General features: G+C 44.9%; 1 protein-coding gene across 1 annotated transcript in view; it reads left to right on the top strand.

Moving 5' to 3' along the window:
* Positions 1-387: 387 nt before the first annotated feature.
* The window catches only part of CNRIP1 (cannabinoid receptor interacting protein 1), a 74,363-nt gene continuing 58,442 nt past the window's right edge, over positions 388-16,308 (top strand). The window contains exons 1-2 of the mRNA XM_073672187.1: positions 388-775; positions 8,521-8,665. Of these exons, the coding sequence (XP_073528288.1) occupies positions 597-775; positions 8,521-8,665 (324 nt within the window). The 5' untranslated portion in view covers positions 388-596. The remainder of the gene's footprint in view (positions 776-8,520; positions 8,666-16,308) is intronic.

Here is a 16,308-nt window from a genome sequence, read left to right on the forward strand (position 1 = left end):
CAGTGTGCTCCTTATCTCCTGTGCAGAGTGCTCCCTATCTCCTGTGCAGTGTGCTCCTTATCTCCTGTGCAGTGTGCTCCTTATCTCCTGTGCAGTGTGCTCCTTATCTCCTGTGCAGAGTGCTCCCTATCTCCTGTGCAGTGTGCTCCTTATCTCCTGTGCAGTGCTCCTTATCTCCTGTGCAGTGTGCTCCTTATCTCCTGTGCAGTGTGCTCCCTATCTCCTGTGCAGAGTGCTCCCTATCTCCTGTGCAGTGTGCTCCTTATCTCCTGTGCAGTGTGCTCCTTATCTCCTGTGCAGAGTGCTCCCTATCTCCTGTGCAGTGTGCTCCTTATCTCCTGTGCAGCGTGCTCCTTATCTCCTTGCTGCCGTCTTGCAGGGAGGATCCTGCCTTCCCTCCCCCTTCTCAGAGATTGGATTATAATGCAGCAATCGCAGAGGATTAGAGAGCTCAGGACTCCGTGCATTGTGCTGCCGCCGCTGCCAGTGGATGGCTCTGCCCTGCCGGCTGCACCATCAGTCAGTGCTGGTCCCATAGGGAGCGTGCGATCCCTCGTCCTCCTCCTCCCCGAGCTGTCAGTGTCCTCTGCTCCAACATGGGGGAGATCCCTAATCTGGTGAAAATCTCGGTCTCCCTTAAGATCCAGCCTAATGACGGCCCGGTGTATTTTAAGGTGGACGGGCAGAGATTCGGCCAGAACAGGACGATCAAATTGTTAACTGGAGCCAAATACAAGATCGAGGTCGCCCTGAAGCCGGGAGCGGTGAGAGCCAAGTAAGTGGTGCAGAGTGCGCTGCCGGCGGCGGAGGGGTTACTGCTCATCCTGTGCGGGCTCCAGCTGCTGCTGCTGCCTCCTCTTCCTCCTCTTCTTCCTCCTGAGCTGTCATCAGCCGTACACAAACCGCACATTCCTGACATTCAGCTGCAGTGCCAGGGATTACTGCCCAGCGCCCTGTATGTTTATTCACAGTGTAGTAATAACATCCTTGTTCCCATGCATTCAGGCCTGGGGCCACATCTTGTCAAGCTGCCCGAAGGCGATAGATCGCCATCCAGCCATATTGTAGTATTTATAGGATAAATATTGATAATTGATCAGTTTGCACTAAAGGCTGCGTTCACACATTGGGCGTACAACCGCAGAGTTTTTGCAAATCTGGAGAGGGTTTGTTGCCATTGTGGCAAAAAAAAATGTGGGAAGGCAGAATAAAAATCCATTTTTGCAGGGAATTAATCATAGGTCAGGGATGGATGTGCCATGTGAATGGGTATTTATATGTTCAGTACAGATGATATGTGTTTGGGGCGATTATCGCAGTCAAGATCGATAACAATCAATGTCATTGGGCCCTGAGATGATCAGGACATCAGAAATGCTGTGATCGTGGTTGTGAGCCCTTGAATCCATCCTTGTCAATTAGGCCTTTTCAGAAATCAGATCCACATAGAGGTCATGAAGACAGGAGGTTGATACATTATTGCATAACAATGGAACAATCATGGCCATATTGACGCGCCCCCTGGGCCATGTTGTGTAGCGTTGCGCACGCGGGGAATACCCGGAGCCGGATCCGATAGGGGTAGTAGTCCTCGTGGCGGTGACCCGGTCCATGCCCAGGGTGTCAAACTAAGTGGCAGTTATTGGTATGATGGTATTAGTGTCCGACTACGCCACCCGTTGAATGCGGCTATGAAGCCGCCGCTGCAGGGCAGTCCGCTGAGGCCGGTGGTACGGATGTGCAGCGTGGATGGTATAACCCCCAACGGGAGGGGTATGGCCTCAGGGCAGAGGATGTGAATGATGTTGGGAGAGGTGGTGTGTATGTCCCAGTACTGATGGTGCAGGTGCGACGACGAAACACGGAGGCTTGAAGTGCAGTTTCAAAAGCTTTACTCACAGTTCTTTATCAGGTCCCTTGTGCACAGTTGGACCACCCGAGCCGTGCTGCGTCCACCAGGTCAGGGACTCGGCCAACTCCCAGGCAGTTCCAGAGCGTGGTCCTGAGCTCCCCTCTCTTCCTTCCTACTGGCCGTCCCCACCAGGGATCCACCTTTGTCCAGCTCCCTCGGGCCTTCTGGTGGTGAAACCTTTCCTGGCTTCCCTGACCCTATACGTGGTATGCCTTCCTGGTGGATATGGCGAGGGGTCGCGCCAAAACTTGTCCACGACCTCCGGTTCCTGGCTAAGGATAATTGGCCTCCACCAGTTTGGGATCTGGTACCCTGCTCTGCCAACCCTTCACCCGTTTCCGTTCTCTCGTGGGATCTCAGGGTTCCCTCTATGCTTTCGTCTCTGGGCCTTTCCTTGCGTCTCTCTTCTTCCTCCTTTTTCCTTCTCTCTCTCTCTCTCTCTGCTTCAGGCCTGGCTCTGGAGCTGGGCCCAGACGGAGCCACAGCTCCCTGTCAGCCCTCTCTGGCTGAGCTCCTCTCTGCACAGAGCAGACCAAAAAGACCCTGTCCTAAGATGGTGCCCACCTTATATACTCCCTCTGACACCCGAGCCCAGGTGACAAGCACCCAATGGGCTCCTACCTATGCCCAGAGTCCCTCCCCTATCTGCTCCTACACCACTAGGATGTTCCTCCCCCCTCCCCACTCCAGCCAGGGACAGAAGCTGTCGTACCTGCACATCTATCTGGTGGGAGTACCGTTGATCTGTCCCCCAGAAATGGGGTGAGTGTGGTGCATGCAGCTATCTGAGCCCAGTTCCACACTCCATCCTTACCCGGGAGTGGAATACCACACCTCTGGTTCGAGGTGCAATACCCCTGTAGCAACCGAGTCCTCAGGGTGCTACAATATCATGTAGATGAAAGCTTTTCTTCCCCTGCTATATCCTTGGATCCAAATTCCCTGGCTAGGCCAAAGTGGGTAGTTGTATCCTCCCTGGCACCTACCACCTAGGGCATATGGCGCATCATCTACACTACTGCGAGAGCTCCTGTCCGGTTTTTGGATGTTATTTAACACAGGCAATGTATTTTTTGCACAGATGTTTTGGGGATTTGCAGATAAAATAATGGCAGATAATCACGGCAGGGGGTATAGTTATTATATGCAGTACTGCCAAGAACAAAACAACCAGGTCATCCAGCCCCGGCGTGTGTATAATGTAATAGCTATTAATTTCTGCATTATTATTTACTAAATGCAATACAAATATTTACCATAGACTAAAGTTATTTATTTATGCAGCGATTAATAGATACAGGGATTATTGGAATATTTATACATTATTTTCAGTATTTTTTTATTTATTTAATTAGGATCAAGTTAACGGAAAATTATAAGTTTTGCTGCTTCCGGATCTATGGTCTTTTCCTTCCGACATTACTGGAAGGACTTGTGTGCTCTTTCTAGGAAAAAAAATGTTTTTAAAAGCAAATTACTGTAATTCTAGACATCAGTTGTAGATCTGTCAAGGGTTTGTAGGCAAATATATCTTTTGTCCCCCCCCCTTTTGGGCTGAGCATTTAGTCTACATAGCTGTCCACGGGCCGGTGCAAAACAGTCAGGCCTGGGTCCTGCTCTGCGCCATCTATTGAGTCCTGCTGGCACTTAGAGAGGTTGGATACTAGCGATAGGACCATCCCGGTTGGGTGCACCTTGTCTCTGTGGGATGGATTTTACGCTTTTTTGATCAAAATAGTATCAACCAAGTACCCTATGTTATTTACATGTACTATTACTAATTACTTACTTAGTGCAGGGTATTTGCTCATTGCTTTTATCCTAGGTTTTGTCTGCGGTGTGAATGTGCACCTACATATTGCACTTAGACCAGCAGGTGAGCCGACTCATTTCTTCAGTTTTAAATATATCTTATGGTTTGCTTAAAGGGAATCTGTCAAGTCATTTTTGCCTAGCCTACAAATAGTCTCCTGAAAACGGGCTCGGGCAGCCCTTTCAGGATCTGTAACTTTTATTAATGTAGGTTACCCCATTGTGTTGCTGTAAGCCCCTGAAAATTTATAGTCATGTGCCGTAAAGTCAAGCGTACATTAATGCCAAATGAATATTCGCCCCTTCCCCCTCCCATAATCCCGCCCCCATCCCTCTACCGGTGTCAGTGATTCAGTCACACTGCCGTATGCCCGGAGGATCGCATCGCAATCCTTGGACTGACCATCGGCTCTCCCAACCAGAGGGTGACAGCTGCATAGAAATACATCACGCTGTCATGCTCAAGCCAGGAGAGCAGACGGACAGTCTGAGGATTGCGATGTGATCCTCAGGTGAGTGGTAAGGCCGTTTGGCTGAATCAGTGATGCCGGCGCAGAGGGGTGGGCGGTATTATGGGCAGGGGAGGGGTGTATATTGATTTGGCATTAACATGTGCTTGACTTGCTGGCGCGCGACAATGCATTTTCCAGCCCTTACAGCAGCACAATGGGGCAACGTACATGAATAAAAGTTACATATCTTGAAAGGGTTGCCCAAGCCCTATTTCAGGATACTATTAGTAGGGTACACAAAAATTACCTGACAGATTCCCAAGGCTATGTGCGCACGTTCAAGATTTGATTGCAGAAACTTCTGCAGCGTTTCTGCATCTCTTGGCAGGAAAAACACTGTGGATAAAACACGCATTTTGACTCTATTTTGGCGCATTTTTAAATGCGTTTTTGATGCGTTTCTGTACATCAATGAATGCTTTTTGAAGCTAAATAAAGATATTTGAAAAAAGAAATGTGGGACATTGCTTTAACCCTTGGATTACCATCAGACCTGGGGTGAGTATATTGGTTAATTTAAATGATTAAAGAATGTGTCTGTTGTATTTCAAATAAAATGTTTTACTCGGTGTGTGTATTTATTTAACTCTTTACTTTAATTAGGTGTCTGATTGACACCTTGTCACCACCAAACAAAAGGGCTAGGTGTCAGCTAATCCCATACACCCAATCTCATTAGCATTTCCATTCATGTAATTTCTGGGGCAGCTGAGAGCTGCTATTTTTAGCGTAGGAAAGTGCCATTAGGCAAACATGTTTCCTGACTATTAATAACAGCTCACAGCTGTTTGGTTAGCTGCTATGTTTCCACGATCAGAAACAAGCATATTTTCGCCTCGTCCAAAACGCTGTGTTCAAATGCCGCACTTTTGTTGTCAATACACGCGGATCCACCGCATATAATGACATTTCAATTGGTCAAACTCTGCAGCCGAGATTAGAGTGTCCGGTACAGAAATTAACATGCTGCGGGTGAGTTTGGGTACGTGCCCATGATCAGGAGCCACTGCGGGTTTGAAGCTGCATGTTTATGCAACATCAAATCTTCAGCTTCGAGCTGTTACAGCACAGTGGATGGGATTTCTAGAAATCCCATGTCCACTATGCGTCCATCTGAGGCTGCGGATCACCCGTGGACACTGACATGCGGCGTGTCTTTCAGGACCGCGGCATGTCAAATTCTCTTGCGGATTCGCTAGTCTCCTCAACAGAACTTTGACCACTAGAATGTATTGAATGCGATAAATCCGCATGGTTCAGTGAACACATGAGGATTTACCTGTGTTCAATAGAACACAGCGTTTTGGACACAGCAAAAGTATACTACATCCAAAGCGCTGCTACGTCTGGATTGTGGGCACATACCCTAAAAATTAACAAAAAAAAATGGCCTGGGCTCCCACGTTATTTTCATAACCAGCAGAGGGAAAGCCGGCCGCTGGGAGCTGATATTAGTAGCCGGGGAAGGGGCCATTAGCTAAAAATATTCCCTGGCTATTAATAACCGCCCACAGCTGTTTGCTTAGCCTTTACTGGCTAGATTACAAGGGGACGCCAGAAAAAAATTGACGTAGGGTCCCCTGATAAAATTTAATGAGAAAAGGCTAAACAGACAGCTGTGGGCTGATATTAATAGCCAGGGAAGGGGCCATGGATCCTGGCCCCCTCTGTGGCTAATAATATCACCCCTCAGCAGTTCCAGAAATGGCGCAACCATAAGATGCGCCAAATCTGGTGCTTAGCCTCCGCTCTTCCCACTGCCGTGTAGCGGTAGCGAGTGGGGTAATAAGGTTGGAGTTCATGTCAGCCTTGGATTGGTGCCCCCAATTACTGACGCCCCCATTACTGACCCCGTAGTAAAGTTTTCTACAGCTTTTCAATAAAAACACGGCCAGAATAAAGTCTTTTATTGAAATAAAATTACACACGGTTTTGATAATTTATTTATTATTCGGCTAATCCCCGAATCCCTCGTCTCCTTAAAAAACAACAAAAAAACAACAACCATATCCCTCACTGTCCGCCGTCATGACGTAATCCAGATTGTCCCACGGCGATCCTGGTAACTTCTACAGTAGCCACATCAATCACTGTATCTCTTGGACAACCAATTCTTCAACTAAATGTTTGGCCCCAATAAAATGAAAAGGCCTATACTCACCTCCCCTGTCGGCGCGATTCCAGTGGTGTCAGCACTGTGTGTGTGTGGTTGTTGTGACACATGATGGTGGCGGCCAATCAGCATTAAATTACTGTCTCCGCCTTCAGACAAATCGAACATGGGCGCCGTCATCACATGTCACAACAACCACACGAGAGCCCCGGTGAGAGCGAGTGCCGACACCACTGGAGTGGAGCCAGAACGGGCTGTGGCCACTTTTGGCTCTGGTAAAAAAAAATTTCTGTTACTCTGGTAGAAAACCCAATACTAATATAACAGTATGCAGTAGGCTCTTGAGCTCCCTCTACCTGTAGCTATAGGCCTGGAAAAGATATGGTGTTAAAAGGTGCATGGTCACTTTAAGGCTTTATTCAATTGTCCTTTTTTTTAACGCACATTTTGGGTGTGTTTTTCACAGATAGATCATGTACCCTTTATAGTCTATGGTGATATTCACATGTCCGTTTTTTGATCTGAGTCACAGATTAAAAATCACCCATACAAGTCTTTGGGTCTATGGACATCACAAACTGTACACAGATGCCAGCCGTGTTCAATAATTCTGTTTCCGTCATTAACATTGTAATGGGTAGGAGATGCCTTGCAGTGTATTTATGACAAATGAGAAAATCACACATAGGAAATCTGGACCAAAATTGTTAATTTTTTTCTTCTTTTGTAAGAAAAAAAAATCAGATGTCTAAATGAAGACTAAGGTATTATTATTATTAATAATATTATTATTTATTTTTAGAGCACCATTAATTCTATAGTGCTGTACATGAGAAGGGGTTACATACAAAATACAGATATAAATTACAGTGAACAAACTAACAATGATAAATTGGTACAGAGGGGCGAGGACCCTGCCCTTGAGGGCTTATAATCTACAGCAGGGGTGGGGAACCTCAGGCCTGTGGAAATGGCCTATGATGACCTTTTCTCCAGCCCCCAAGCAGATTCCTGGGGACCACAATGCTTGGGCCGGCAGCTGTGTTTTGATGGCCACCAGCCTTTTCATTTCTTCTTGCTCTGCGAGCATGCACACAGTGTTCACTGCTGACCCCTGAGGCGCGTGCGATGAAAGATTACATCCTGACACCAGTGCCAGCTTCAAGACTTACTTTGTGAGCGAGATAATGCACAATTTGTACAACCCCCAAAGGATGAATAAATATCCAAATGACCCTTGTTAGAAAAAAGGTTCCCCACTCATGGTCTGCAGGGTAATGGGGAAAGATACAGTAGGTTGGGGGGTTGCGGCAGCTTTGGTGGTGAGGTGGCAGCTGGTCATTGCAGGCTGTAAGTTTTCTTGAAGAGATGCGTTTTCAAGTTTCGTCTGAAAGTTCCAAATGGTGTGGATAATCGGACATATCGGAGCACAGAATTCCAGAGGATGGTGGATAGGAGAAGCTTTGGAGGCAATTGGGTGAGTAATGTATAAGTGTGGAGGAGAGAAGGAGGTCTTGGGAGGACCGGAGAATACGTGTTGGAAGGTACCGGGAGATTAGTTCGGAGATATATGGAGGAGATAGGTTATGGATGGCTTTGTAGGTCAGGGATAGTATAGTATAGGTTTTAATAGTTTGAAAATCATTTTCAGTTTTGATTTGCATTTACCAGCAACATCCCTGAAGGTAAGCCAGTGCTTTCTCCACTAATGATCAAAATGGCCATGCCCTATACCTTGTCTTTACCCCTCCGTATATCAAAGTCATTATTACCATCAGTCCTATATTGTGTTACTGTCCTGATTAATGCATACACCAGTTTAACATTTCATTGAAGCATTACACATTCCAGAGGATGATTATTTCAGACTGACAGATTCTTTAATTAGGTGGGGCTCTCCTGACCCTATCTCCAGGCTGAGGACCTAATGGGCTGTGAAATCCTGCATTGATTGTGCGTAGTTACTGAGAGCATATTCTAATAATGATACAGGCAGGGCTGCTATGATACAGTTCAATAAAATGCATTATGTACCAGGGAGGGCCACAGTATTTGCAGGACAACCAAAAACAGCTAGAGAAGAAAGTGACACCCAAACCACTCCAGGGCCAGTTTCTCCCATTTTGATTATTTACTGATGATATATATATATTTTTTTACATCTCTTTCAGGACAATGAATTTAGGAGGATTGGTGATTCCACTAGAAGAAAAATCCAGAGATCCTCAGATGGCTTGTTACACAGCCTTCTATGATACGGAGGGAGTGACTCACACCAAAAGTGGGGAGAGGCAGCCACTCCAAGTCATGATCCAGGTACCCAACAAGTAAATTGCAACTTTTTAGGAATTTATTTTTTACAGCTATTTGATTTTTTTGATCCACAACATTTTTCTGTCTGTTCAGTTAGAAAGATCATACAAATGTGATAGCTTTGACGTTAATTCTAGACCTACAATACAGTTATCAAGGATGAGGATGAGAGGATCTAAATAACTATTCCTGGTAATAGAATTGGATAGAGCCTTGCGAATAGCTGAGTGCTTGACTCTTTCCGACAGTCCTATTAATTTGTATGTAAAGTCGCTGCGATGTCATGGCCAAATGGTGAGCTGGAGAAGAGGGACCAGTGGAACGTCAGTATTTCTTCTCAATGTTTGAAGATGTGGATTAACATCATTGCTGTCATTGTAAGAACCTCGGGGGCGGTGCTTGATGACATTTTTTATATCTTTCTACAATTGTCTGTAACATTGGTACTGGAGTATGAAGCTTAAAAGGGTTATTCAGGACCTTGTTTTTCTACGGGGCCAAACACTTATCAGCAGGTAGTTGTGCACTATTTTCCTGTTCTGCCCTGCGACGATCTCTCATGGCTCAAAGTGGTCCTAGACTACTCATGGCGGCAATTCTCCTGCTTCCTGTGACATCATGTTGACAGAGCAGCTACGTCTCCTTATCTTTTGTAATCTGAGTGTATTAATATATTCACCTACATCCACTCTCTCCGGGATCCAGCGCCGTTCTGCTCCACTTCTCAGTGACGTCACCGCTCTGCAGACTCTCTGGGTCACACTGTGCTGTGCGTGACGCAGAAGTGTCATTTACAATGTAAGGCTATGTATCATCAGTTGGTGTGTCATGTTTTAAATAAGGCTGCTTTATTTTTGATAATTCCTGGAATTTGGCTTTGACAAAACTTTATTGCCCTGAAGTGCCCTAAAATGGAAGTGGCCTAAAAATGCATGTGCGTTCTTTACATGCAGATTTTCTGCATTTAATGCAATTCTATGGGGAAAAGAGAAATTTACATGTTGCGGATGTGAAACACGCACCGCAGGTCAGTTTACGCTGAGTAAAAAAGAAACACAATGGACAGGAGAGTTCTATAAATCCCATCCTTTTTTATGGGTTTGCTTTTTTAAACAATCATAAAATAAAGGATCTTCACACAACAATGTCTTTGTACACTGTACATCGAAGTACCTCAATGGATTACTATAAAGAGTGAGCAAAGCATATATATATATATACCCTCATGGACATTTACTTAACTTCAAAGGACAAAGTTGATGACTAACTACTGTGTGAAGAAATATCTGTATATCAAAATGCAAGAATTTAGGTGAGAGAAAGGGAAAACACTTAAATTGAGATACACATTGAGAACTATTCTGGGAATTATGCTAAAAGATCGGGTTTTCTATACGTTTAAAGTAGAAAATTTAATAAAAAATGATCCTCTGATATAGATGTCAGAGATATACTGTAAGCCGGTCTTGATGAGGGGGTGTGGTGGAGTCATAGACGGACTGATTCATTAAGAGGCACATGGCTTAACAGTGGAGTGTGCTTCGACAGAAATCTTACTCCACAGATTGGAGTAAGATTTGTAGTGTATGGTACACCACGCTACAGGCGTCGCCATGACCCGTCTCGCTCCAGCTGCGCTCATTTTGGCGGAGCTGTCAAAGAAACTAAAAACTGCCATGAGAATGCGGCCTCGTGTTGCGCAAAAATTTTGCAACTTTTCAAAGTGTTTTGCACCAAATCTTTGGTGTAAATACTTTGATGAATCGGGGGCCAATCTTCTCAGCAACTAACTATTGATGTGTCAATGGAATGTGACTGTCCAACTTGAATCTGTGAGGTGTCAGACCCACGGACAGATGGAGAGCTATATCTGGAATAATGAGCCATGTTTTCTATTCCTTTAACTGTCATTTTAATTATTATTCAATAACGCTAATTATGTAGAGCAAGCAATTTTATCCCCTTTCTGACATGATACGTACTAATACGTATTTGCGACCTGGGCCTTATGGACCACATCCGTATTAGTACACATCGGCGCCGGGTGCCAGCTGATTGTCACAGCTGACACCCGGTACTAGCGGTCCCGCACCGCTCCTAGCACATTACCCCCAAAATGCTGCGATCAAAGTCGATCGCAGCATTCTGGTGGCAAGAGGAGGTAAGCGCCGATACTTACCTCCTCTGCCGGTGTCCCTCGGTGTCTGTGGCTGGGTCCCGTGGTTGTCATGGTGACCTGGATGTCGTCATGACGACATCCGGGTAACCAGACAGCAGGAAGATACTTTGATCAAGCGCAGTGCACGATCACAGTATCTTCTGCCTGTGCAGCGCTGACAGGCTGTATAGCACATGGATGCTGCTGCATTCCTGTGCTATACAGGCGATCAGCCTGCTAAAAGTGAAAGTCCCATAGTGAGACAACATGTAAAAGTTAAAAAATGAATCAGAAAGTGAAAAAAAAAAAAAAAATGGAAAAAATAATCCCCAAAAAATAAAAATATAATGTACTCATCAATAAATAGTATTATGAAAAAAACAAAACAGTAAAAGTACACATATTTGGTATCACCGCGTCTGGAACTACCTGACCTATAAAACTATCCCACTAGTTAATCCCTTTAGTGAACACGGTAAAAAATAAAAATAAAAAACAAACAAAAAAACTATGCTTTATCATCATACCGCCAAACAAAAAATGGAATATTATGCGATCAAAAAGACGAATGTAAATAAAAATGGTACCGCTGAAAACGTCATGTTGTCCCGCAAAAAACAAGCCACCATACAGCTCCATCAGCCGAAAAGTAAAAAGGTTATAGCTCTCAGAATAAAGCGATAAAAAAAATATTATTTTTCTATAAAATAGTTTTTATTGTGTAAAAGCAACAAAACATAAAAAACTATATAAATGTGGTACCGCTGTAAACGTAATGACCCGAAGAATAAAGAAGCTACCTTATCAATTTTACCACACGCGGATCGGCATAAAAAAACCCCCAAAATTCCTGAATTGTTGTTTTTTTGTTTATTCTTCCTCTCAAAAATTTGAACAGAAAGCGATCAAAAAATGTCAAGTGCCTGAAAATGGTACCAATAAAAACGCCAACTCGTTCCGCAAAAAACAAGCCATCATATGACCCTGTCGGCCAAAATATGGAAAAATTATAGCTTTCAAAATATAGCGATGCAAAAACTAGTCTTTGCAAAAAAAAAAAAGCGTCTTTTAGTGTGTGCCAGCTGTCAATCATAAAAAAACGATATGAATCTATCGCTGTAATCGCACCGACCCAAAGAATAAAGTCGCCTAATCACTTATATGGCACGAGGAAAGGCGTAAAAAATAAACGCTAGGGTTAGGGTGGTGCTAGGGTTAGGGTTGTGCTAGGGTTAGGATTGTGTTGGGGTTGGGGTTGGGTAAAGAAAAAAAATGACGATATGGCGACTAGTGTTGAGCGCAAGTGCTCGCTACTTGAGTTTGCATCGGGTGCTCGGGTATGCACCGAGTATCGCGGGTGCTCGAGTGACATGCTCAAGTCTCCACCCCATATGCTTCGCGGCCAAAACAACCTGGCGGGGATTGCCTGCCATGCACGAGCGATCCCCACACGTTTTTTTTTGGGTGTCTAACAGCCGTGAAACATGCGGGGGGGAGACTCAAGCATGTCACTCGAGCACCTGCGATACATGGTGCATACCTGAGTACTCGATGCAAACTCAAGTAGCGAGCACTTGCGCTCAAGACTAATGACAACTTATTCAATATGATGGCCTAATGTTATCAATTTCTGTGTCGTACCTCTGGGTTCAAAATGTTCACTATATACCCCTTGATAAAATCCTTGAGGGGTCTAGTTTCCAAAATAGGGTCACTTGTGGGGGGTTTCCACTATTTAGGCGCATCAGGGGCTCTCCAAACGCGACATTGCGTCCTCTCTCAATTCCAGCCAATTTTGCGTTCAAAAAGTCACACAGTGCTCCTTCCCTTCTGAACCCTGCCGTGCGCCCAAACAGTGTATTTTCCCCACATATGGGGTATGGGCGTACTCAGGAGAAATTTCACAAAAGTTTTTTGGGTCCATTTTCTCCTCTTACCGAAAAAAATTTGGGGCTAAAACATAATTTTTGTGGAAAAAGTTAGATTTTTTGTTATAAACTTCTGTGAAGCACCTGGGGGTTCTGGGTGCTCACTACACATCTAGATAAATTCCCTGAGGGGTCTAGTTTCCAAAATGGTGTCACTTGTGGGGGGTTTCCACAGTTTAGACACATCAGGGGCTGTCAAACGCAACATGGTATCCGCTAATTATTCAAGCAAAATTTTACATTCAAAAAGTCAAATGGCGCGCCTTCCCTTCTGAACCCTGCCGTGCGCCTAAACAGTGGTTTGCCCCCACATATGAAGTATTGGCGTGCCCAGGAGAAATTGCACAACAAATTTTGGGGTTCATTTTTTCTTGTTACCCTTGCAAAAATAAAAAAATTGGGGTCTAAGTAACATTTTTGTGAAAAAAGTTAAATGTTCATTTTTTTCTTCCACTTTCCAAAAATTCCTGTGAAGCACCTGAAGGGTTAATAAACTTATTGAATGTGGTTTTGAGCACCTTGAGGGGTGCATTGTTTAGAATGGTGTCACTTTGGGTATTTTCTGTCATAAAGGCCCCTCAAAGTCACTTCAAATGTGATGTAGTCCCTAAAAAAATGGTTTTGTAAATTTTGTTGTAAAAATGAGAAATCTCTGGTCAACTTTTAACCCTTATAGCTCCCTAACAAAAAAAAATGTTGATTCCAAAATTGTGCTGATGTAAAGTAGACATGTGGGAAATGTTATTTATTAACTATTTTGTGTGACATATCTCTCTGATTTAAGGGCATGAAAATTCAAAGTTTGAACATTGTGAAATTTTAAAATTTTTTGCCAAATTTCAGTTTTTTTCACAAATAAACAAAAGTGATATCGAAGAAATTTTACTACTATCATGAAGTACAATATGTCATGAAAAAACATTCTCAGAATCAGCGGGATCCGTTGAAGCGTTCCAGAGTTATTACCTCATAAAGTGACAGTGGTCAGAATTGTAAAAATTGGCCTGGTCATTAACGTGCTAACCACCCTCGGGGGTAAAGGGGTTAATACATTCTCAAATATACTTTTTAAATGACATCCAAAAGAAAACCTTTAAAAAAAGTCAGATCATTAAAGAGGTTGTCCTGCCAAGCAAAATATTTTGAAAAGGGCTTAGACGGGTATAAATTAATAATAATTCTAAAAAAAATCACCTTACTGATTCCCCGTGACTCCTGTTTTGATACTTAATCAGTCCCTGCTAAATTCTTCTTCCGGGTTCTATCTCAACGCTTTTGAAATGAAAAGAATTATTGTTAAAGGGGCTGATTCCTAAAAAATATTTTGAAAAGGACTATAACATAGGAAAAGAATCACTACTCGCCTAACCGATTCTCCACAAGAAATGACCTCTCGACCAATTACTAGCCACAACCATGACCTTCTCTATCCACTCATTGGTTGAGTGAGCTTTTCCTGAGAAATTGGTGAGGGAGAGTATTGATTTATTTTTATATAAGAATTAGCTATTTTCATATTATTTTTTATCTGCTCGACTACAATAAGGCCATGTTCACACTGTAGCAATGCCAGTTAGGCGAAGGTTAAATCCTAGTTCTGCAAGCTTTGATTAGTACACCTGCCTAACACTCTGCATATAAACAGGCTAGGTGTTCATTTAAGTCAGTTAACTCAGAGAAGCTGACCAGACTGGATGTGTTTTGGAGCTCGAAAGAGAGAGACAGGACAGAATTCCTCTCTGAGAAGAGTCTGCACAGGCGTGTACAGAGAACCGTATCAGCTGTTGCTATGGATAATTGCTCTTTTGGTTGACCGAGCTCGGCTAGCCCTGATGAATTGGTAAAGGCAGTGGCTTCTGATTGATACATTCACACTGAGAATTATTTTGTGTGGAAAAAAACTCTTATAATATTAAAATGTTTGTCCGCTACTTAGACAACCGGTTCTCAATTGCTATATTCCCTCTTATAACATAATAGCCTAAACTCCCCTCTGATGCCGGCGCTGTTCCAGCGATGAGAGCACTGGCTCTTAGACAACCGGTTCTCAATTGCTATATTCCCTCTTATAACATAATAGCCTAAACTCCCCTCTGATGCCGGCGCTGTTCCAGCGATGACAGCACTGGCTCTTAGACAACCGGTTCTCAATTGCTATATTCCCTCTTATAACATAATAGCCTAAACTCCCTCTGATGCCGGTGCTGTTCCAGCGATGACAGCACTGGCTCTTAGACAACCGGTTCTCAATTGCTATTGACGCGCCCCTGGGCCTGTGTCGCGCTGCGATGCGCACGCGGGAGCTTACCCGGAGCCGGATCTCTTGAGGGTTGTAGTCTCGTGGCGGCGACCCGGTCCGTGCCCAGGGAGTCAAACTGAGCGGCGATGTACTAGCAGTAGATGGTTGGTGACTACGCCACCCGTTGAATGCAGCTATGGAGCTGCCGCTGCAGGGCAGACCGCTGAGGCCGGTGGAAGGATGGTGCAGCGTGGATGGTATAACCCCCAACGGGAGGGGTATGGCCTCAGGGCAGCCGACGTGGATGATGGGGGTAGCAGGAACCACTCAGAGACGGTGCGGTGTAGTTCAGGGTCTTTACTGGTGACAAAGAAAGACCCTCCCGGAGTACTTGCTAGTGATAGGGGCCTGGTCAGTCCTTGAGCAGATGGGATCTCCCCTGGCCAGGCGGAGTTGTAGGCCTTCCCAACTAACTGTACTCTTCTGGCTACCTTGCTAGAGGCGGGAATAAGTAGCCCACGTCCCTGAGTGTACCGTGTGGTGCTCACCCGTATGGCCGGTGACTCGGGGCCTTCTAATGGCTTCCGCTCCACGATGGCGGTGCTGGTCCCACGCGTGTGACCGTGCCTTCGGGCTTCTGGGCCAGAGGACCTGAAATCCTCTGCCGGACGGTTTCTGCTGCTGGGTAGGAGTTAGTCCCCACAGCCTCGGACTCCGGGTCCGGTAAGAAATCTTCTCAGTCAGGGCGAGCTCTGCAGCTGCCAGCCCCTGACTCGTTGTAACACTGCTCCCCACAGAGCTCCTGATGTTTCTTGCTATGCTGCTTCTCTTCTCTACTCTTGTTCTGTCTTCTTTCTCACTAACCCTGCCTCAGCCCCGGGTTTATATAGGGGAAGTCCTTCCCCTCCCAAGACTGGGCAGGAGGTGTGGCATGCACAGGATCCCTGACCAAAGGACCTCCCACCTGCTCTCAGACGTAATATCTCTATCACTGTGGCAACCAGACCCCTGGGGTGTCACATTCCCCCCTAGTGAAATTTAGTACTCCGGGACTAAACATATTTTTTTTTTTTTTTTTTTTAGAAAAACATAACAAGGTATAACAATACAATAAGAAAAACACATAAGATGGTTACGGCGTGTCCGCAACCGGGTGCAGTTTTGAAAAGCAAGGTGTCCATTTCACCAAAACAGGGAGACGTAACCAGGTAGGGGCCTGTCCTGCCCCGAGTCCTTAACAGTCTTTAGTCCATCCTGGGTTACGCTCCAACTATGTACAAGGATTCCCGGTAAATCCACCAAGGACTCCTAAAAAGAACTA

The sequence above is a fragment of the Phyllobates terribilis genome, unplaced genomic scaffold, assembly GCF_046119375.1.
Source record: "Phyllobates terribilis strain yellow unplaced genomic scaffold, ASM4611937v1 Scaffold_3__8_contigs__length_932513732, whole genome shotgun sequence".
NCBI lineage: Eukaryota > Metazoa > Chordata > Amphibia > Anura > Dendrobatidae > Phyllobates > Phyllobates terribilis.